At 36.9% G+C, this 22,515-nt stretch overlaps 1 protein-coding gene across 3 annotated transcripts in view; it reads right to left on the bottom strand.

Moving 5' to 3' along the window:
• Positions 1-616: 616 nt before the first annotated feature.
• Positions 617-22,515, bottom strand: part of SMG1 (SMG1 nonsense mediated mRNA decay associated PI3K related kinase) — an 88,125-nt gene continuing 66,226 nt past the window's right edge. For 2 of the 3 annotated variants that reach the window (XM_032460966.1, XM_032460968.1), the window contains 21 exons: positions 22,303-22,441; positions 22,111-22,220; positions 21,772-21,990; positions 20,981-21,171; positions 20,066-20,238; positions 19,650-19,929; positions 18,926-19,198; positions 18,466-18,700; positions 17,131-17,357; positions 15,043-15,193; positions 14,735-14,924; positions 14,092-14,561; positions 13,259-13,396; positions 11,833-11,985; positions 10,490-10,669; positions 9,534-9,761; positions 8,676-8,887; positions 8,409-8,515; positions 7,464-7,643; positions 7,276-7,382; positions 617-5,208 (listed from right to left, as the gene is read on the bottom strand). In XM_032460966.1, coding sequence (XP_032316857.1) covers positions 5,131-5,208; positions 7,276-7,382; positions 7,464-7,643; positions 8,409-8,515; positions 8,676-8,887; positions 9,534-9,761; positions 10,490-10,669; positions 11,833-11,985; positions 13,259-13,396; positions 14,092-14,561; positions 14,735-14,924; positions 15,043-15,193; positions 17,131-17,357; positions 18,466-18,700; positions 18,926-19,198; positions 19,650-19,929; positions 20,066-20,238; positions 20,981-21,171; positions 21,772-21,990; positions 22,111-22,220; positions 22,303-22,441 — 4,041 coding nt within the window. In that variant the 3' untranslated portion in view covers positions 617-5,130. The remainder of the gene's footprint in view (positions 5,209-7,275; positions 7,383-7,463; positions 7,644-8,408; positions 8,516-8,675; positions 8,888-9,533; positions 9,762-10,489; positions 10,670-11,832; positions 11,986-13,258; positions 13,397-14,091; positions 14,562-14,734; positions 14,925-15,042; positions 15,194-17,130; positions 17,358-18,465; positions 18,701-18,925; positions 19,199-19,649; positions 19,930-20,065; positions 20,239-20,980; positions 21,172-21,771; positions 21,991-22,110; positions 22,221-22,302; positions 22,442-22,515) is intronic. The other variant, XM_032460967.1, reaches the window with a different exon arrangement.

The following is a 22,515-nucleotide window of genomic DNA, read 5'->3' as shown; positions in this document are numbered from 1 at the left end:
TCTCCATAGAGAATGCTGCTTAGGGAAAGTGTTTCCAAGCTTATTTGCAATTTAACTGCCTGGGAGCGCTGCTGTAAGGTCTTTAACCTTCCAATTGCCCTGATTATTAAAAACCACCCACCCTTAGTGTAGTGTTCTCTGGAGTTTTTGTTTTGAGCTTTTTGTTTTGTTCGGTTTTTTGTTCTACAAAGGCAGGATGTAATCTTCTGAAACATGTCAGATGACTAAACAGTAACAGTAATCCTCCTAACAAAATCTAGCAGCAACAAATACAATCTATTTCCAGGTATTAAAAAAAAGCTAGACATTTTTAGTTGCCTTCCTTCAGAGCTTTCATACACTAGGGAATATTCATGTCAATAATATTCTACAGTTTTTAAAGATTTACAAAATTAAGCCTAATCAATTGTGCCTTAATACTAAGAACTTTCCCGTCAAAGTAAAACTTCCACTGCTGTTCAAAAATCCTATTGAACTTTGAGGGTAAAAAAATATTTTTTGAGATTTAAATTTTTAAAAAAATTTTTGGAGGTATTAATGCTTTTTTAAAAAACAAAGCTATCTGTATTCCAAAATTTTCTGGATCCTACTTTGACCAATAAATTCAGAGCTTTAATGCTACGTCTTTTAAGACTTTATTTTTTGAAAAACAGGTATTTCATACAGTCTTTGCCATGTTAATGCAAATATGCACAAAGTAGGCATGTATTTTTGTTTTCCAAAAGATCATTATGAACATTTTCAGGAAGCTGGTGTGATTTATTCAACTTTTAATTTTAAATACAATCACAAAATTATATCCATCAGGAGGCATTACAACCTTTTGTACAGAGAAGCCACTTTATACAATGTTTACTAGAACAAGGAAGATTCAGTTCAACTCAATTTGCTTTTATAAGGGTAAAGTAAATTAACAAGTGATGTATGATGTTGCCACTGACATTACAGGTGAAAATATAAGGAAAATTTAAACCAGAAAAATAATTGACACAAGAACTTTAAACAGGAGCTGAAACTTGGACTGTCGGGAAAAGGGAAAAAAAATCAGCCTGTTCTGAAAGAAAAACATTCTGCAAGTCTGCATTTCAGAACATGCAAGTCCTTAAGTTTACCATCTTCAAAAGTTGAGCTAATTGTATCACACTTTCACATTAGCACAACAAACAGCTTTTCTCTAGTAAACCCAGTCAAATCCCCATGGAAAGCAAGACACTAAAGGGTTCATGTTGTACAACTAACCCTTGAAACTACAAAGCTTCTCTCAACTGGAGTCCATTTGCCCTTCTGTAAGTAAGAGATGGTGATATTGTTACCCCGACCTAAAAGAGCAGGAAAAGTGCAACAAACCCTTTGGGGTTCATAATACAGTGAATTTCCTTCCCCGGTGTTTGGAAAATTTGTAATGCGAGCTAGTTTTTCCCAATAGGAGGAATCTAAAACAACCCAAAAGTGAAAACAAAAACAAAAACAGAATCTGCCTTCTTTAAGTGAAACTTACATTAACATAGTCTACCTCCTCGATTTTAGGGGGGGGAAATCCTAGCTCTAAATTACTGGCATTTTTTTGCAAGCTCAAGATACATAAATGTAAGGTCATTGGTTTCCATATTCATCTAATTTTATGTAAAACAAAGGTACTTAAATGGGCTAATAGTAAAGTATTCACTGATTTTTGATGTATATGAATAGGACTAACAAGCTAATTGCAGGTGCTTTAATATGAAGAGAACTGGGAGAAAAGAAGAACCAGCTCCTTTGATTTTAGTACTGCCAAAACAAGTAAGCCCCCAGAGCAACTACAAATATATGGAGGAAAATAGGCCAGGAAGACTTTTCATTTTAAAGTACTGCCTATATTACCCCAAATTTAAAAGGATCTAAGATTGCACATCAACTCTAATATTTGGCTGTACTTGCATTGCCCTGCTTGGCATTTTTTAATGGCTCTTTCCTTAAATTTCACACATCAGAACAACCACAGTTAAAAAACAAAAACAATGCAGATAACACCAAACACTGGACAATATTAAGAACACTACATATTAAGCTTAGGTAATAGAGGCAAGTGTTAAGGGCAGAAGTGATGGAAGTTTTGTCTTTGTATTACAAACCCTGAACCTGGGGTTTGGGCTCTAAAAAAGCAATTTAGGGGAAGCAGATCAAGAGCTTAATTATCAGTTCTCATACGGAAACCTCACATGTCTCAAAAACAACGCACAAGTATCAGACACAAAAGAATCTTAATTATCATCAAGCAAACTGTGTTAAGAAATCATGACCAGAAATAATGAGATACTGCAAGAACACCAAAGGGGAAAAAAAAAAAAAAAAAAAGCACAGACAGCTCCATAAACTACTAAGCCTCCACAGCTCTGCAGAGAAACCAGCTAAACTTCAGGCAACTGTAGAAAATTAAAGACAACAAAACACTTAAACTTCAGTTTCCAAGGGTACTTTGAATTGAAGAGTTTGTAAGTCATTCTGTACCCCCTGATCAGAGAGAGAGAGACAGAGAGAGAGGGGGAGAGAGACAGAGACAGAGAGAGAGAAGATCCCTGGTATTCCACAGGCATTTTTGTATCATCAAAAGTATATGACCTCATAACCACAGCACTCTGAACTTCACATTACAGGATAATCCCCAATATATAGCCCTGTCTTCTCAATCTGCTTTATCACCAAGGCCTTTCACCTCTGATTAAATCTCTAACCATTAAGTTCTCTTATGACAATTCAAAAAAGGAAAGACTACTTGCCAAATGACTTCCCAGAAGCAGCCAAACTCTACAGACTGGGGTCTTGCTGTCCAGAGTGCAGTAAAGAGCAAGCTTTGAAATCACCAGTTATTCCTATTTGCCCACAACCAAACATGTATATGCTACAGTACTCTCTGAGGGACCATTTTAAAATAAAAGCAATGAATAATTTACCAGAGGCACATGTTTTTAATATAAAGCTGTTTTGTTTTCAACTGGACAAGGTGCCAGGTACCTCTGAAGCCTGAAATTCACAGGCAATAAAATGCACCTATTTCATACAGAGGAAGCAATTTCTGAATACTACCCATAGGGACAAACTAGTGTGAACTAGTTTTATCATCGTGATAAAAGTTTTTCCTTATGACAAAGAATGTTGTTGAAAAGACTGTTTCATCTTGAGAGAGCAGAGGTAAGCAAGTGCTGAATGCAACAGCTCCCACAGCCTCTAGGAAATAAAGCAGTGTGCAAAACACAATATGGCATTATTATTCCAGATAGGTTGTTTTGATTGTGAAAATAAGGTTCAAAGTGAATGAAGAAATAAAATTTCGATGCACTAGTTTCCTTAACTTGTTATTAGACACATGAGTATTCAAAAATACCGCCTTTCTTGTAATACTTATCAAAGTATTAAAAAAGCATTGATACTGAAATGCATTCTCTCATGAGTATTTAAAGATTACAGATTAACGTGGCAATCAGAATACAGAAAAGGCCAGAGCTATGTGAATTTTTTTTTTCTTAATACCTTTCAAGTTTGTCTGTGAAGACTGGCAACTGTTAAGTGATCACAGTCCTAATCTCTAAAATGCAGGAAAATGTACTCAAGATTTTAATCATGTTTTACTTTGTGTTCATACGTGATTTTAAGAATCCTATCCTAGTCTGGATTTTTCTCTTGGGTCAACAATTGAGCTTACACAGCCAGTGAGTACTGAAATGCAATGCTAAATTTAAGGAAAGAAACCTTGATCATGACTTCACTATGATGTATTACTGAGCAGGAAACTATTAAAATTGTGCAAAAAGTAAAGTACTTCACAGACTAATAATTTAACTTAATAAAAGATGTTGGTGGTTCAAACTTTTGCTGTTTCATGTATATGTCCTAAAATGCCAGGTAAACTAAAGCACTTTTAATTTACACCCTGTAAATTGTAAATTAAAAGTATCAAATGAGAAAACTGAATTAAAAAAAATCTCACTCTACCTCCACCAGAACATCACTTTATTGTTAATCTGTCATCAACAATGTAAAATTCTAATAGGTACTCTATCCTGGTTTTTAAAAAGGTAAAAGATTACACTGGATTAGCTACTTTCTATGAAAGAAACTACAGCAATCACAGAAGAGGGAAAATTTGAATGACCTCCCAAAAACGCACACTATAAGCAAAGGGGAGTGTATACTAAATCAAATGTCTGTTAGATTCATTACTTTTGAATGCACAGTGACAATTCTGGAAACTGTACATGATAGAATCACAGAAATGACTTAAAATAACCAGAATTATATTTTGTATGTGATCATCAGACCTTTAAACAATCCTTGAATTTTCCATGTTATCAGTGGTTTTGGAGAAATTTCTGTTTATCACTCCAAATGTAAGTTGTTAACAGCATCGAGACAGAAGTTTATGAAATATAAGGATTGAAATAAAAGTGAATGTGAAGGACGGCTAATCTACTAGATCAGGTAAAAGGGTGTGGTGGATGAGGGTGCGGGTTGGGGAGGAGGACGATGGGGTGGGTTTTCTCCCTTCATTTCAGAAGTAAGTTCTTCCAATGTAGTGTATCTGTTACACAGCTCTCCTTCAGTCCATTTCTGAAATTCATATCACATAGCCTTTTTGTACTTACTGGTCAACCCAACCAGTACTGTTGCCAAGCAACAAGTGTTACACAAGAATTTGAATGCATCAAATCTTCCTTGGCTGTGATTTCTTCGCGGCCCCAATTTTCTCTGTTTCTGAGCGGGGTTTGTTTTTTCCTGGATTGTACACACAGGGTCAGGTGGAATGGAGTTCCAAATCACTCTGTGCTCCGCGGCATCCTGATTTCTTTCTGCAGCTAACCTCCTGACACGTTTGCAGCTGTTCTGTGGCAGAAAGACAATCTCCGTGTTCAGGCGGTGAGCTTTCTTTCTTTCACCCTTGACCCTGGGGTTGCAGGCCATGGTGTTGGGCGTATCCCTGAGTGCAGCTGTCCTGCAGGATTCACTTCCTAGCGCACCGAGATTTCCTAGGTTTCCTCAGAGTAAGCCTCCAGTTGCATCACCACCGACTGTGGTGTGGCTTTGGATGCCTGAGGCTGAGTTGATTCTGGTGGATGTCTGACCTCGCTTAACCAGACTCATCTACTGTCTTGCCACTCACACCCAGGCTGTCCACCCTTCATACAGCTGAGCCAAGTTATCTAGGTTAGTTGCCTCCTTAATGACGTAGTCAACCTGTAAAAATAGGCAGAATAGTATTTAAAGCCACTTAAAACTTGAAAGGAAAAGGTTCATATGAGTTATATGAACTGTTTAAGAGTATTTCTAATCACCCATATTAATCACCCAAAGACGCATAGCTGCTATGGTGGGAAAAGGAGTAAAGTATCTGAGCTCCCCTACTTCCACAACATACAAGATGTGTGCCTTTGGGAAAGTCACAACCCTCTTTGAGCCTTATGAACGCTCAGATGAAGAGAGAGGGCCACTGAGCCCACAGGTGCTCTTGGGGTTAAAACAAGTGAATTCACTGGGTAAATGTTTAGGTGTCTTAAGAAGTGCCCAGCAGATTCTGGAACACAGTTTGGTGTTAAATATCTGTTGGTTCTGACTCAGCTAAATTTCCTTTTATATTGAGATATAATCATCTCTCTATCCAAAGCAGCCATGAGGGTCCAATTATGTGGTAAATGCTCAGTATACAGCTGAATTATAACCTACACCAAAAGCCATGTGCAAAGTACTCTATACTTACCACACTCCTGTGAGCCCTTTAACTTTCTTTCATATAAAATTTAATAACTATCAGAATAAAAAGCACAATAGCCAAGCATCCTTTAAAAACATGGAGAGAGACCTAAGATTGACAGTCATGAAAGCACACAACCCATTAACCTACCAGAAAGCTTCTGAAAGAAAAGATACCCTAGCCCACATCATGCACGGTTTTTGACAAACTCCTTCTAAAGAATGACTCTTGACCAAGAAGAGTTTATGCTCAGGTCCTATACAGCAAAGTAACTATTCAAAATAAAAAAAACTTTCCTTGCTAATTCTAAATCTGAATTGTGGATGTCAAACCATTAGAAAATTCAGTCTTGAGTGTTCACCCCACTAAAGAAAAGGTGTATTTGTACTGGAGAATTTAAGAGAACACTGCCCTTGACCTAACTTAATAACAACAAAGACAGCACAAAGAGACATGTGTCCCTTGATGCAAAATATCATTGGTGAAGTATTCTTGCCAAAAATGTTGATTCTGAATCTAATTATGAAGAAAATATCACACAAATACAAACAGGCACATTCTGCAAACCAAGTGGTCTGGACACATCAAAAATGTAAATATCATAAAAGAAAAAAAGAAAAAAGACTCGGGAACTGTTCTAGACATTAAAGGAGGCTAAAAGTAGCACAAGTATATTCAGGGTAAGCCTTGACTAAATCTTGGAGGGGTTGGGGGGGGGGGCATGGATGTTAAACAAGGGAGGACTACATAATATAGGACTTAAGATGATAATTAAGGAAATCTGAATATGGACTCAATGTTGGGTAAGTCAATGTTAACATCAATGTTAGGTTTCCTGAGTTGATAACTATATAATTATATAATTATAATCATAGCTGTATATTATTACAATGTTTCATGTTTTCTTTAAGAGACAAAGAATTTAGGCATGAAGTGTCACAACGTCTGCAACTAATTCTCAAATGGTTCTGAAAAGCTGTGTGTGCACACACATATATACAGAAAGATAAGGCCAATGTAGGAAAACATTAACAACTGGTTTACCAAGTCTAGGTTAACAGTAAATGAGCATTCCTACAACACTTCTGTAAGTTTGAAATTTTTCAAAATAAACAGCTGTGGGGAAAAGAATTTGTTCTAGAATTTATATATACAATTTTAATAATACTAATGACAAAATTTCACAGTAGTAACTTCAGACAAACTGACACCCAAGAACACTTTATAGATACTATGGCACCCAAAATGTCATCCTCATTTCATCTGAAACCTTCATAAAGTCCTCATTAAAAATGCAAATTAACCATCCTCTTGTGCAGGAGATGGTCAAGTCACACCTTAAATATCTGTTAAAAGAGGGCTGGGAAGAAAGGAAAAGTACTAATAGGGTAAAGTCAGAGTGAAATGGTTACTCAAAATCTTCCCATGGCCTGAAAACAGATTTAAGTTCCTTATTTCCCAATAAACCACCAAGGATACGGGTGAGGGGATCTTTAAACCTATATTGTTTTGGCAGCATTAAAATGTGTAGCTTAAGTTTAGTAAACGGTCACCTGTTCAGCAACTGACATCCTCCTATTCGGATCAACATCCCGGCCCTCTAACTTGGCTTTCACTCTCTTCCACACGCTCACTGCATATGAGTTTCTTTCCTGCACAGCTATGAAGCAACGGAAACATGTGTTAAGTCAAATCACCACTTTGTATAAATATTTAAGGCATCCTTATTCTAATTAATTACCTTTCCCAGTTTTAGGGTCTCTGACCGCCTTTTTAGGACTACAAGCAACACTCTTGCCAGTTCCTGGAATGGTGCTTGGTGGAGTATCTGCTGATGTAGCAAGATTTTTCTGAATCAGCTTTCTAGCATTCTGTGACATGACATCAGGCTGAGTCTTCTGGCCAGTGTTGCTCCGGACTGCTACAGAGAAAGAGTTGGTAGCTCAATTTACACGTAGACAGAAAATGGAGGAGCAGGGCAATGCTCTCTCAATCACCAACTACAATTGGACAACCCTGAAAATAGGTATGATTTTACAACCCTAAAGTCCTTGTCCCTTAAAATAAAAATTGCCCTCCTAAAAATATAGCCTAAACAGCTGGATATTCAGATACAAATTTGTACAATGATGCATGTTCACTATCTTGTTGTGGCATTAAAAAAGTATAATTATCTTAAATATCCAACAATTAATACAGTAAAGTCATAAAATAGCACATTAAATTTGTCCATTAAGTCATTTTTTAAAAGACTATTTAATGATGGGGAAATGATCAATTTACTATTAAGTGGGAAAAAGCAACAAAAATTGCATTCACAGAATAATCCAAATTTGTGTGTGTGCATGCACATAGAGAAGTCAGTTAACAAATACATAGTGATTTTACCTCTACTGGAATCTAACTACAAATTTGTATATTAATTATTTTCTAAATTTCCCTAACAGACATATATTTTATAATCATAAAATAAATTATTTAAAGAGTATTTGAACACATGGTATTTTTATTCTCTCCTATAAATACTTTTCAAATTACACAAAATTTGTTCAGCTTGAGATATGACAACAGTTCAGGGAAATCCTTTAAAAAGGTGACGACTATAAACATATTAAACACCTTACTATCTATGTATAGGTTATTAGTAGAACAAGATTCAGGTCTTTCTGAAGGAGGGGAGTCCTACCTGCAGCAAAAGATGGCTGGTAAGTAGCAGATGACGTTGGGCTTGAACACTCATTTGTTGCATCGGTGACTAAGGGTGATGCAAAACTCACTAAATTATTATAGACACTGAAATACAAAATAAATGGCTCATTTATGAAATATTTTAGCAGATAACCACTTATAAACATGAACAAAACTGAAAAAAATTAAATGAATTAAATAAACAAAACTTACTATACCAGATGTTTTGCTTACGTTTTAAATTTAGGCCAGAAGGCATTCTTACCTCTGACTTTGTGTTTTCAGTTCTTTCAAGGTGGGAGTTATTTCCTGGAGCATTTCAACATGTTCTTGACTTCGAACCTGACCCATGGCTTGAACTAATGTAAACAGCACGGTCTGAATGTTGTCTTGCCATGATTTATATTCACCCAAGAACTGTCTAACGCTGTTCTCATAGGGAACATCTTCACCATCTGCCACAGCAGCTTCTTCATCCTAGAATCAGTATGTTAATGATTAAGAAAAATGGTATTTGTGTCAGTAATTACTCTTAAGACAGTCACCTTTGGATAACAGGTAATAAGTATTTTTCAAATATCAATGTGTTTAATCTGCTCATTACAGTTTAACTTCTTTTCTGCAGGAATCTTGTTTCCAGCACAAATGAAAACTCCAGGTAAAAATAAATACCAAAAGTAAATGATTTACTATTTTGCAATGAGGAAGTAACACAGCCCTTTGTGGGGATTTAGTTTCCTTACTATCTAGAGTCTATAGAATACTGGAGACAAGAGGCAATATTTCATTTATTTTGGAAGCAAACTATTATGAATTTGTACAGGGAGATGGAAGAGAGGTTGGAGATCTACACATTCTGAGGCTAAGTTCAAGTTTCAGCTCTTCTATAAGTTATGTGACTTTGGATGAATCCATTTTGCTAAGCTGTGGTTTCTTTGTGCACAAAATCAGAATACTGCTTAATTATCTGTTTAAAAAAAATAGTTGATGAAAACACAAACTAACTCAGTTACAAACAAAGTGAAAGATGTGAACTGAGAGAAACTGTTTTCCCCTGATAAATAAAGCTACTTGTAATTTTATAAAAGAGGGAGTAATTGTGTGTCAGTGGTATTAGTCTTACCTTCGCCATTGCTTTCAGGAGATGCTTCACATCTCCAAGCTGCCGGTTATGACCAGTGAGCACAGTCTTTATATTATCAACCAGATTCTGAATTGTTTCACAGACCGTCTCTATCTGTTGCTCTTTCTCTGTCTGAACTGCCCTCTGAGTGGACATATCCTGGGTCAATTGTTTGTGTGCTGACAAGAGCCATTCAGAGCTGCCAATGGGATGTTCAAGATTCGTATCCTAAAAAGAACAAGCATTTGTTTAAATATCAGCTGGAATAATATGAGATTCTCTTCTTCATTATCATCAAAAGATATTCATAACTCAGGGTGACACAAAGAAACTCAGTTGCTGAGTCATGAATTAATTACCTACAAAATGGTACCTGACAATAATTTTTAAAATCTATGAGATACAGACGAAAGGTTTTTAACTTTTCTGCACAACCATACAGGGAATAAATGCTTAAAGTTTAAACCTAAGAAAATGTATCTAGAAAAACAATGATGATCCATATCCAAGACCCTAAACCTACTATAAATCACTCTTTAAAATGAAACCATAGCTTCCTAATACATAGCCTAAGGCCTTCCCACTAATTATAAATGCCAAATCTATCAACTTGATATTCCAGTATTCATCTCCTGCTGGCCTTCTGTCTGCTACTCTGTTCTCAGTGCGCCTGAGTCATTTGCTCACTTTCTCCTCCCCTTGGAACCTCCGCAGTATTTCCAGTTATAGCTCTGAGAGTTCTTTTCACTTTTTCATTCATCGTATTATTTGTGTAAATAAGTTCCTCAGGGGCTCAGAGCAAGATTCAGTCATCATTGTATCTTATAGCATCTTATATATGGCATGTGCTCAATAAAGGTAAACTGAGTGAATATATTCAGTTGATTTTGCGGGTATATAATTGGTCTTACTTTAATTATCAAGTGTCTTTACTCCCACCAAGATTCAAGACTCACCACTCTCTGTAATAAACGAAGCTCTAACTCAGAGACGGAACTGTTAAACTGTGATGCAAATGAACACATTTGCTGACATCGTTTGATTAGTTCAAATAATGCAGCATCCAGGTTTAAGGCTTCCGCAGTTCTAGTTCGCAAACTTTCAAAATGAATGATATTGCTGCAGAGGAAAGTGACCTGTGAAGACACAAAAGAGGAATGGAACCACCACAATGAGGAAAAAATTTGCAATTAATGAAATGAAAATCTACTACCAATTCATTTCCAGAATTCAGGACTACAATCGGCCCTGAAAATGTATGAAGTATGATCCTTGTGAGAAAGAGAACTACTCCTTATAAAGGCTGTAAACAGGTGCACATTTTTTGGCTGATGCTGTTAAGTCTGAGATGGCCAAAAGCACCTAAGCAGAATTAGGTAAATACATCTTCTACATGATTGTTTTTGTTTGTTTTTAGGGGAAGGTAATTAGGTTTATTTATGATTTTAATTTTTTTCTAATAATTTCTAAATTTTATTGAAGTATAGTCAGTTTACAATGTTGTGTCAATTTCTGGTATAATTTCTTTTTTTTAAACAGAGGTACTGGGGATTGAACCCAGGACCTTGTGCATGCTAAGCATACACTCTACCACTGAGCTATACCTCCTCCCTCTACATGCTTGTTTTTTATGCAAAAAATTTACTCCATAGTAAAACTGTTATCATATTCAGCTGCACTTTGTGCTATGTCCAAATTCCAATCTGAAATGTTCCCCGCCTTCTGCTTCTATTCCTGCCTAACTTCATCAGAAAGATCACAAAATACTGACCAGATATTTGACAATATTAAGCACATCTTTTAAGGCATGATAACAGCATTGTGATTCTCTTCTCATATAGTTCTTATAATCATATTAGTCTAATTTTGTGCCTGATTAAAAACTACATAGAAGTTTTTAGGGTTTTTACTCTCAATCACAACAAAGTTAATCCACAACCTCTGGCAGAACCCAAGGTTAAGATATTTTATTGCCATGTGGAAAAAATAATATTCAAATCTTTGGATCATATTAGTTGCATATAAAGAGAATCTCAGACAAATATGGAATTAAACTCTTTATTTTCCAAGAGGCTGAATCCACTTTATATTTAACCGGGAGGCAATAAGCATCTAGGGAAATAACTGGCTGTGAGTCAGCCTAAGGATGCCCCCCACCCAAGGCCTATCAGTCCCTCCCCGCAGTGCTGTGAACTAGAGGGTGGGCATTCAGGCTACCTCTAATTATCCCACATGTAGCTTCCAATCAGTGAAATAATCCTGTAACTGAAAACAAGGTGGCACACATGGGTGCCCATACCTGACTCGCTCTTTGGCTCTCTTTAAGGACAAGATTTCTTCTTTCGGTTATTGTTGCTTCAAAATCTTGTAGTACAGGTGCCAGTGCAGGGTTGGCACCACCTGCCCACTTGAGTCGCTGTTCAATACTTGCTTCAAGTGCTGCCAGTTTTTCCTATAAAAGCCAGGAGAATCTCAGTGAATATTTGACACTCTCCACTTACTGTTTACCGAGCAATTTATATAAATTTAAGGGATTCAAAAGAAGCAGGGTGAAGCATAAGCAATTTAGGAAATATTTTTAACAGTCACCTTTTGGAATTAATCTTGATTTTACTTTGAATTTTTAAGGCTAAACTTGTCTGGGGACAGGTAAAGATTGGCTTTCAGTTTATCGCCTTAAAGTTTTCAGAAAGAAGTTTCATTTTCATTTTTAAATAGTTTCTAAAACAAAACAAAATGCCTGCTGCACTAAATTCCTAGAACACTACATGTGCTATCTACAAGAAAATCCATTTACACTTTTGATTGTGAAAGATGAAATTAGATTTCTACAAATTCAAAAGTTTATGAATAATGGTAAAAATCCATCCAGCTTATGATAAGGAAGTTTTATATAACAAAGTTACTTCATTATTTTTTCAACATTTCAAGTGGAAGCAGTCACACTGTCTTCCCCCACACTGTTTCTTTCTCTCATACATATACACCTCTAAAATCAGAAAGAAAGGGGAAGAGTTCATTCTCTTAAGTTGAAAACTAGAACTAATATGGTGTAAAGAAAAGGCATTTCAATCTTTAAAGAAGTGAACACCAGAAAATTTTTATTAAAAAGTTTTAAATTATATAAGTAATAAAACTTGATTTTGTACCAATATTAATTTATAAAAAGAGCAGAAAAATGTCAGTTACTACTGAGTGTATGAGGTATAAGAATACACACTATAGAGGTACATATAAAAACATCAAGACCAGTTTCTCTTATTTAAAAAAGGAAGGTGAGACTAAGTATTTTGCTGAAATGACAAAGAAATAGTCAATAGTAATGGTTTGGGAAAATGTTCTGCTGCCTGTGACATTACAAAATTCCATTAACTACACATAGAAGTGAGAAATACCTACGTTTCTTGGGTATTAGTAGTAAGCCAAATATAACTGCTTTATATACATTTCAGAAAACAAATTAAGTATCACCAGGGGTCCCTTAATGTATAAAGGCATAGTAATATCAAATTAATTAAAAACCTGAAATATTTAGTATGTCTCTATTCAAAATATACTGCTAAGAATCAGTTACCCTGGAGGGTAAGAAAAAAGATATAAATTAAAAATAAAAGTGAAAAAGAATTACGCACCTTGGCTTAAAAGCCAAGTACAGACTGAACAACAGAGCACTAACACTTCACCACAGTAAGATGTGCCGAAAGGAAGATCTGACAAAAACACACCTGAACTGTTGCAATTGAAGTTTCAATTTGGCTCAGAGTATGGAGTTTCTTTTTCATGCTGGTTAAGATGGCAGAACGAGGGGGAGGTGTGACTGACATGGCTTGTGGTCTATTGATAAGGAGATCTTCATGCTGCCACTGTACAAAGAAAAAGAAATGCAATAAAATAAACACAGAGAAGACCTTTAGATAAACAAGGGAGGGGAGGTGTGATTTAGGGCTGGGGGAAGAGAGGAAAAAACCCAGCTGTAACATAGTGGGGTGGGTAGGAAAGCGTAATAAAAGAAACATCATAAAAGAATCAACAAGGTGAAAAATTTTCTGAGGTAGAAAATGGTTGATAAATTTCCTGGACCAGTGATATGCAACACTAAATAGTAATTCTCAAGTCTGAAGAAGTTTCCTAGTCTACGTAAAAGACTATTACACAACCCCTCTAAAATATAATCTCCAGTGAAGAAGTTGAAACAGGCACCGTGTGGGGAAGAGATGCCCAGTAAGACAGTACAGGGGGAAATATCCACTCACAAATAAGCTCAACCATTGGAAATTACATTTACAAGTCATACTTAATGATAATATGAACCATACAACACTGATGGAAACTAATTCATAGGACACAAACTGTAAACACAAAATGGTCTCAACTTACATAAAAGAAACAAGGAATACTGGGAAAGCAAGCACAGAAATGCTAAAGCAGGGTTTGCTCTGGGATGGCACAATTCAGGAAGTTTATATTTTTTTCTTCTTTAGATTGTTTTATATTAAAATCCTCCAGTTTTTCAAATTCCTACATTGAGGAAAAACACCTAATGAAGAAAAATACTTACTTGAAACATGGCGATATGCAGCTGAACGCGCTGCAGGCTTGTCTTACAGGAGGAGATGCTGGTCTCCAGCCTGCGCACCAAGTCATGCTTCTTCCAGGCAGTGTCGTAGGAGCTGGCCAACACAGTTGCCCTGTTCATGACCAGCTGAGAGAACTTCCCGATCTGGATGTTGTGCTCCACGGCTTTCTTACACAGATCATCAACAGAAACTTTGCTCTCAGCACCGAAATCCTTTGCTTCCACTTGGGCAATGATGTCTACTCCTAGCGCACTGATGAAGCTGCACAGCGTGAGGCCCAGGGCTTGGTTTGGGAGGCCAATCAGGAGCTGCCGCACGAAGTCAGCTGTGAATGCCTTTATGGGTTTGGCCATCTGGTCTTCACTGAAACAAGAGTTTCTAAAAAGGGTTTTCACGTTGACAATCTGTACAGGCCCATTTACAGTATTCTGATCTTCAAGTGAATTTGATCCTAAAAAAGGAAATTTTTCTTTAACTATTTCATGCAAAACTAAAATAAGGTAATAATGCTGCTTATTTAAACACTTAAGATTTTAATTTAATTTACAATTAAGCCTACTCTATACTGTCCCCCTCCAAAGTACTACACGACTGAATCCAGCTTGTTTAAGTGTGAAATATTACCTGACAAAGTTTTAGAGAAGGTACCACAGAGCCTGAAGAACTCCTTAATTGTCTGTAGTCGTTTTAGAAAGAAGATCTCTTCTAGCACCTGTCTGTGATTGTCATCATCAAAAAAGTTAACTTGGGTACTCCTAGCTTCCCTTATGATGTCGATCTTCCGCCAAGTTACAGGAATTTCCATCTTGTTTAGCTGTGTAAGTGAGAGTAGAGAGAGTTCATCTCGCCGCTCTTCACACACTGAACAGCTACTTTACTACACCTGCCTTATTCATAAAGCCAAGTCAGCATTTTCATAAACCCCAATTTACCTTTTCAACTAATAAGCCAAAAGCAGTTTCAACTTGGGCAAACATGCCATCAAACGCTACCAAAAGCATCTGGCCAGCTGACATTTTTGGTGTTTCATCGACTGAACCATTTCTTGGTTGGATTAATTCACCATATTGAGCATGAAGTATTCTAGAGGAAAAGAAAAGGGAGTTAGAATCCTCGCTGAAGAGTAATAACTTTGTGGGGAAATGTAAGATCAACGAGTCCAACAGCTACAATGGAAAGTCTAGGAAAAAAGTATCTTTGCATGAAGGAAGGAGTGTTATGATAAAATGGTATCTAAAGTCAATCACCATGTGAAGTCAGTGATTTCAATTCAGTATTAGCAATTGTTCATGGGACTGAATTTTATGTAAATTTAACTTATGACAATTTAAAAAAGAACTATATGAAACACTACAGTCTCACTTTATACACAGAATGTAAAACAATATAAACCCCCAATATATTTTTTTTAATGTCAAGAATCACAAAACTCTAAAGCTGGTGGATCTAGCAAAGGTTGTCAAGGATGTTCACACTACTGTCACGTGGCAGAGCCAAGCACGGACGGTGAAGGGAAATACCTGTCATTACTGGCATGCTGAGCTTTGAATCATGCACAGTTTGAATGTAGGTCTTCAAAAATTCACCCCTCACATCATTACTTTAGACTTGCTGCACAGTGTTTATGTATCCAAGCACTATTCTAAGTATTTTATATAAAAAAGCAAACATACAATTCCCAGTACTTACAACTACTATCAGTAAAACTAATGTTAACTAGATTTTCAACTTCATTACACACACTTACAAAAATAACTATAAAACTATTAAGAGAAAAGTTAAAAAGCTAGGCTACCAGAGAAATTTCTACTGGAAAAAGAGCATAATGGTATAAAATTTTCCTTGACATTATCAAAAAGTTTCTCTGAAAGAAGGTACAAACAGGCTGTAACAGAATCAAACATGAAGTCTATCACACAATGCATACATGAAAGTAAACATTCCTCTTTGAGGGTAAAGGGAATGTGGATTAGATACTAAGGGAAAATAGATAGGGCTGAAACTTTGTGAGACAGAAAAGTATATAGATCTAACATCTAACTTTTCAAACAATGCTTGAAATTTTATGATAAAGCTCTTAATGCAAATAATCTAAATCACTGTTTAGCTGACATTTATGCTATACTAATTATACTCATTTTTAAAATTTTATGGTAAAACAACTCTAAAGAAACATGAGAAAATAGGAAAATTCTGAATGCAGGATAACAAAAAACATTAAGGAATTATTGTTACCTTTTTTTGGTGAAATAACAGCACCATAATTGAGAAAAGTAAGTATATTTTAGATACATACTTCTGGCAGCTTAAGAACAAAAAGATATTTGCTTCAAAGTAATTGGGGCAGCACAATTTATTTGGCAAAGGTGGGAGCGCACGTGGTACAATTTAAACAAGACTGACCAGGGGCAGAAAATTACTGAAGTGGGTAAAATGGGGGTTCATTACACTATTCTCTCTATTGTCTTTCATCTTGGAATCTTCCGATGGGAGGAAGCGTGGTGTCTCACTAAACCAACTAGCTCAGATGCTTCCATGGAGTTCCAAAGGGTGGCTTAAAAAAATACCACACTCCACTTTGTGTGTGTGCAAACATACTGTAAAACTACAGCCCTAAAAGGATACATGTGTACATGTGATAAAAACTATACACACATGCACACGCATGCACCCACACACACAAAATGAGCACATGAGTAACTGGTAAAATCTGAGTAAGCTCTATGGACTGTGAATTTCCTGGAGTTGCTACTGTACTGTAGGTATGCAAGATGCTACACTGGAGGAGGAACGAAGTGTACAGAAGACCTCTCTGCACACTTTTTCTTTTTTTTTTACAACTTCCTATGAATCTGTAATATTTCCACATAGAAGTTTTTTTTAAGATATTATTTATCTATGCTTGTATACATATTTGCTCCAAAAATTAAAAGTACGCTCACAATAAAGTAAGTGTTCAGGAAACTTTTACGTGGCTTCTTATCTCTTTCACAAGAGAGCATAGCTTAGCATTCACTTGCCTGGCAACATCGATGTAATGAGCATGTGTTTCCTCCTCAAGTCCCATAGCTGCATTTCTTAAATAGGCTTGAAGAGATTCAACTAGAGTCTGCAGAGGAACACCATCAGTTGTCTGCTCAATGAGACTGTCCAGTTCATGAAGCATACTTTCCAATGTGTATTCTCCTTTCATTAAACATCTCAGTGCTTCTGGAAATATGATTTGCCGGAAATTTGAATTTAATTCCTAAAAATATGTGAGAAACATATTTTAATGTTTTCTGAGTTTAGATAAAGCAACATTAAAATGGATGCAGTGTAGTAACCTATAATGAAAAATATGAAAAAGAACGTATGTATGTATGTGTATGACTGAAACATCATGCTATAAACCAGAAATTGACACATTATAAACTGACTACTGTAAAACAAATAAAATAAAAAATAAATAAAGGTCTTCCCCAAGATATTAATTACAAAGTAACTTTACATTAGAGGGGAGGAGGGTATAGCTCAAGTGGTAGAGTGCATGCTTAGCATGCACAAGGTCCTGGGTTCAATCACCAGCACCTCCATCAAGTAAATAAATGAACCTAATTACCCCCTCCCAAATAAAAACTAAAACAAATTAAAAAAATAAAGCTACAAAGTAACTTTACATTAGAGAATCCCAGCAGACACCACCTTAACCAAGTGATCAAGAGTAACATCAAAAACAGTGGGTCATATCATGCAGCCCTTCATATGATGGACTACTGAGAAAGGCATATACATTTCTGTGGTATCAACAAAAATGCACAACATAAACCTAATCGTAAGAAAACATCAGACAAAACCAAACTGAGGGACACTCTACAAAATAAATGACCAAGACTCTTCAAAAGTGTAAAGATAATGAAAGACAGGAAAAGACTGAGGAGCTGCCTGGAGGAGACTAAGGAGCCATGCCAACTAAACACAATGTGGGGTCTTAGATTGGACCCTGGAACATAAAAAGGGTATCAGTATTAAAAAATGACAAAATCTGAAGAAAGTCGGTGGTTGAGTTAACAATATTGTACAAGGATTAATTTCCTACTTTTGGTATTTGTATTATAGTTATATAAGATGTTCCTACTTTTGGTATTTGCATTATAGTTATATAAGATGTTAACATAAAGGAAACTGTAGAGAACTCTGTATTACTTTAGTAACTTGTATTACTTTAGTAATTTTTCTGTAATTGTAAAAATTATTTCAAAATAAAAAGTCTTTGAGGGGGGGATGCAGTCAAACTGCTTTTCTGAACCAGAGATGAGAAATACAATATCCAATATCTAAAACAAATTTATAAAATGTAAGCTATGTTTGTTCACCTGAAGTGAGGTGTACACTCCATTAGCTAAGTGAACTGCCTCAGATGCTTCCATAGGGTTTGGAATATCTAAGTCCTGTGGCACTAGGTGACACTGCTTCAGTAACTGGACCAGGCAAGTGACATTTCCGCTCATACTGCAGAGCTCCTCCAAGAACCAGGCTCCATCCCGAGACGTCAGATCAACCAGCTGCTCTCCAGCACTCGAAGCTGCACCTTCCATCATCAGGTTACGCCTGAATGCAATAAATACTTGTATAGTCAAACGGACTTAGCTAAACACACAAATGAAAGATATCTCAAAATCTGAAGGGAAATAAAGCATTCCTACACTGGGCAAAACTACTGAAAATAAAAAGATATCTTAAGTTTGGGATTAAACAAAGCACACATGACGTCTCAATAAGCATCAATGTTTACAAGACAGTGAAAGCATCTCAAAATGAGGTCAGCTAACTCACCTTGTGAGGGTACAAAGGGCAGAAATAATAACACTTGCTAGACTCAAAGAGCCTTCTTCTCCATTCTCGTGAAGGAAAACTTTGATGCAACGTTCAATTTCTTTCAACTGATCTTCACAAACAGGTACAGTGACAGCTTCCTGTTTCAAGCGTTCCACCTGTCTAATAAGTCTGCTGTTTATGTCTGCTGCATACCGCTGCAGGGTCATCTCGGTGGCAGTGATGAACTGACACACTGTTGGGGGTGGCTGGGGTGCATACTGCATTTCATATCTATAAAAATGGAAAGAGGTGCTTGTAAATAAAGTTCACATTTGACAAAATATTAAAAAAGATAACATGTGATACTGCATTTGATCCCCAATCCCTGAAGAGTAGAAATCATTATTTGCATTTTACAGATAAGGTCTCAAAAGTGAAGGTAACTTCCTAGGATGACTTGTTAGTGAGTGACAGAGTCAATGTTTCAATTCAGCTCTCTTTACCCTGATGCCCCACTCTAACACTGGGATACATTTTCATTAATTAGGAAGAAACACACTGTCTTATAAAGGAAAACATGAGCTCAAATCCTCTTAAAATCAAGAGAAAAGTAACTCCACCCAAATTCCATCTATCAACCATTTCCTTCAGAAAAATAGAATATTATGCAGCTAAAAATCTGAACACAACTTTGTTTCTAGTCCCGATTAGAAGTAAAGAAAACAGACAGCTATCAACTTACTTCCTGTAGAGTTCCTGACAGCGCTCTACCGTGGTGTTACAGATGAGCTCTTCCATCCAGGTCTTCCACTGCTCAATTCGATGTTTCTGAAATATGGCCTTTGGATACTGCAGAGCTACGGTTGCATAGTGATGCAGCTGCTCCAGACAGCCTCGTAGCACTGTGCGCCTCTGCTGCAGGAGGGCGCCAACTTCCCCCTCCAGCTGCTCACACTGGCTAATCAAATGGGCCTGGCCAGCATTCTGCAGAAAGGCTGTTGCTGGCACATAGCTTGGAGGACCTTTTGGTAAGAGATAATTATTAATGACAGTGAAATCATTTCCAATCAGCAGTCACTGAACGGGAGAACACAGCAGAACCCCACACATAAATACACAACATGCTCACATGTGCATCTAAAATAAGTCAACCCATACCAAGGTCCATTTGTGTGCTTATCTCCTGAAGCAAACTTGCCAGCTGTGTTGCTTCTAAATTACTGAAAGCAGCCTGGTAATGAGTTATCCACTGTTCAAACTCATTCAGCTTCACCTGGATTGCTTCCTGAACAGCTCTTTGCTGAGTCTGTAGTTGAGTGTGCTCAGAATACCTAATGGGGAGAGGGAGAGATTTAAAAATCAGCTGCTGTTCTTCCTTCTGTGTACTTTCATAACCCTGAAAGGATATTCTGCTCACACCTGGACTGCCTGATAAGCTCCCTTTCAATCTTGAGGGCACTGCTCAAATGTCCTTTCCTTTCCCTGGTTTTTCCTAACCCTACAGTTCCCTAACTATATACTCACAACATTTGAAACAAAACTCTACCACACTTGCCAGCATTTGAACTATTTGAAGTGTGGAAGACTGAGACTTGACAAATCTCTGTAATCTCAAGAGTCTTCTGTGGTGTTTGGCACTTGCACTTTTAACTACCCTTCATTGAGCTGAGTACCTACTCTGTGTAAGGCTCATTCACTTATATCACTCTTAGTTTATTGCTCAAAAATAATTCAGCCAAGTAGACAAAATCACTGCCATTGTACAAATGAATAAGTATCCAGATACAAACTGTAGAGAGAAAACCAAACCCCACATTTTCTGAATCCAAGTCCAGTATGCTTACTACTATGTCCACCATCTCCCATTTCTCAAACAATTAAGTACAATAAAGCAGAAAATTTAAGTGAATTCTGCTTTATTAACACTATGAAACTGCAGTTCTTGGGAGAGCTTTATCTACCTATGTGACTTACTATAATAATTCTAATTCAAGTTGACAATATTTACACTTATATGAAAATTCGCCTTAATGGTATATATTTAGAAATAAGAGCTCAACACTTGTTTTAAACCTGTGTTGCAGAGTGTGAGAAGGATGATCCACTCCTTCAGCTCCTTCTAGAAATTCGATTTCTTCCAGCAGTTTGCCCTGCAGCTTTTCCACATCTGTCAGTTGCTCTTGCAAGCTCAGGTATTCATCTAAGCTGCTGTCCAGCTTGGGAAGTACAACCAGCATCTCATCCCTATTCTTAAACCAGTTCACCTGTAAACAAACATTATGGTTAGGAAGATTCTTACAGCGCCAACTTTGAGATATGATGGTGCCTGTCAGATGGTGTCTGATTATGTTAGAAGGACATCCTGCACTTATTATTCTATTTAAATCTCAACAAAGCCCTGAGGAGTGGATGGCATCACCTATATTTTTACAAAAATACTAATGCGTTCAATTCACACGGCCATGAATGAAGACTCAATTCCACGATAACATAGTTACCACCACACCACACAAAACAAGATTAGCATCACTGGCTACCAGGATGTTAAAATCAAGAAGCAGGGAGGCTACCCAATTAAAGAACACTTAAAATAGTCACTGGTAAACACATTTCAGTCTATTAAAAAAGGTATAATTTTTTCAAATCATTAACCACCTCCTAAGTGTGAGTATGACTGTATGTCTTTGCATGGGAGCATTTCTTAATAAAAGATGACAGGAGACTGCCCTATTGCACTGCCATTTAAATATTATATACTACAGTCTTGCAAAAACAATTTTCAGAAAAAGTTTTACTCAACTTTTTATGGACATGTTCATTCTATTAACAGAAAGATAATGACGACTTATTATCATTAGCTTCACCTTAATTTCAGCTACTCTTGAAGAAAAAAGGCTGCGGGTGATCTCTCGTTCCATCTCTCTCTTGCTCTGCTTGCTCTCGGCCTGCTGGCCCCCTCCACCATAGACGGCACCAGCAAACCCGGCCTCGCCCCCAGCTGTCCAGTCCACCAGGGGGTCATACACAAAGGCCTCCAGCAGCGTCAGCAGAGTCTCTCTGCCACGCCGCATAATGTGTAGAACCTGTTTCCAGAAGAGTTTTAAATGTTTTATCACAAGTTTCCTCATTAAAATGTACTTTTTCATTCCACAAAACTTGTTACTTTAACAGGTATACTAAGAGCTGTAAGAGAAACCACATACCTGCTCACATGAAAGCCTAAAAACACCTTCCACTCCAGTCACACCCAGTGCTGTCTCAATGTTCTGTGTCATTCGAAAAGGTACTTTCTCAGGAACTCTAAGGCTTTTACCTTCAAAAGACAAATCATTATATTTTTGTCCTTTCACCAAAATACACTTGACCCTCATATAAAAAATCCAGTTTAATTTTACCTTTTTCAAAGCAAACATTGTAATCTATGTGAACAACCTCTCCAGTCGTCATATCTATGAGGACATTATCCAGATGTCTATCTCCAAGGCCAATTATGTATCCGACCATAGACATGACTGCAGTAGATCTGGCATAGGACTAAAGAAGAGGGGTTGGGGGAGCAAGTTAAGCAGCATTAGTAAATTTCTTTCCACCATGGGCTTGATTCTCTA

The sequence above is a fragment of the Camelus ferus genome, chromosome 18, assembly GCF_009834535.1.
Source record: "Camelus ferus isolate YT-003-E chromosome 18, BCGSAC_Cfer_1.0, whole genome shotgun sequence".
Classification (NCBI taxonomy): Eukaryota; Metazoa; Chordata; class Mammalia; order Artiodactyla; family Camelidae; genus Camelus; species Camelus ferus.
Note: the sequence above shows the minus strand (reverse complement) of the source record. Positions and strands in the feature narration are given on the sequence as shown.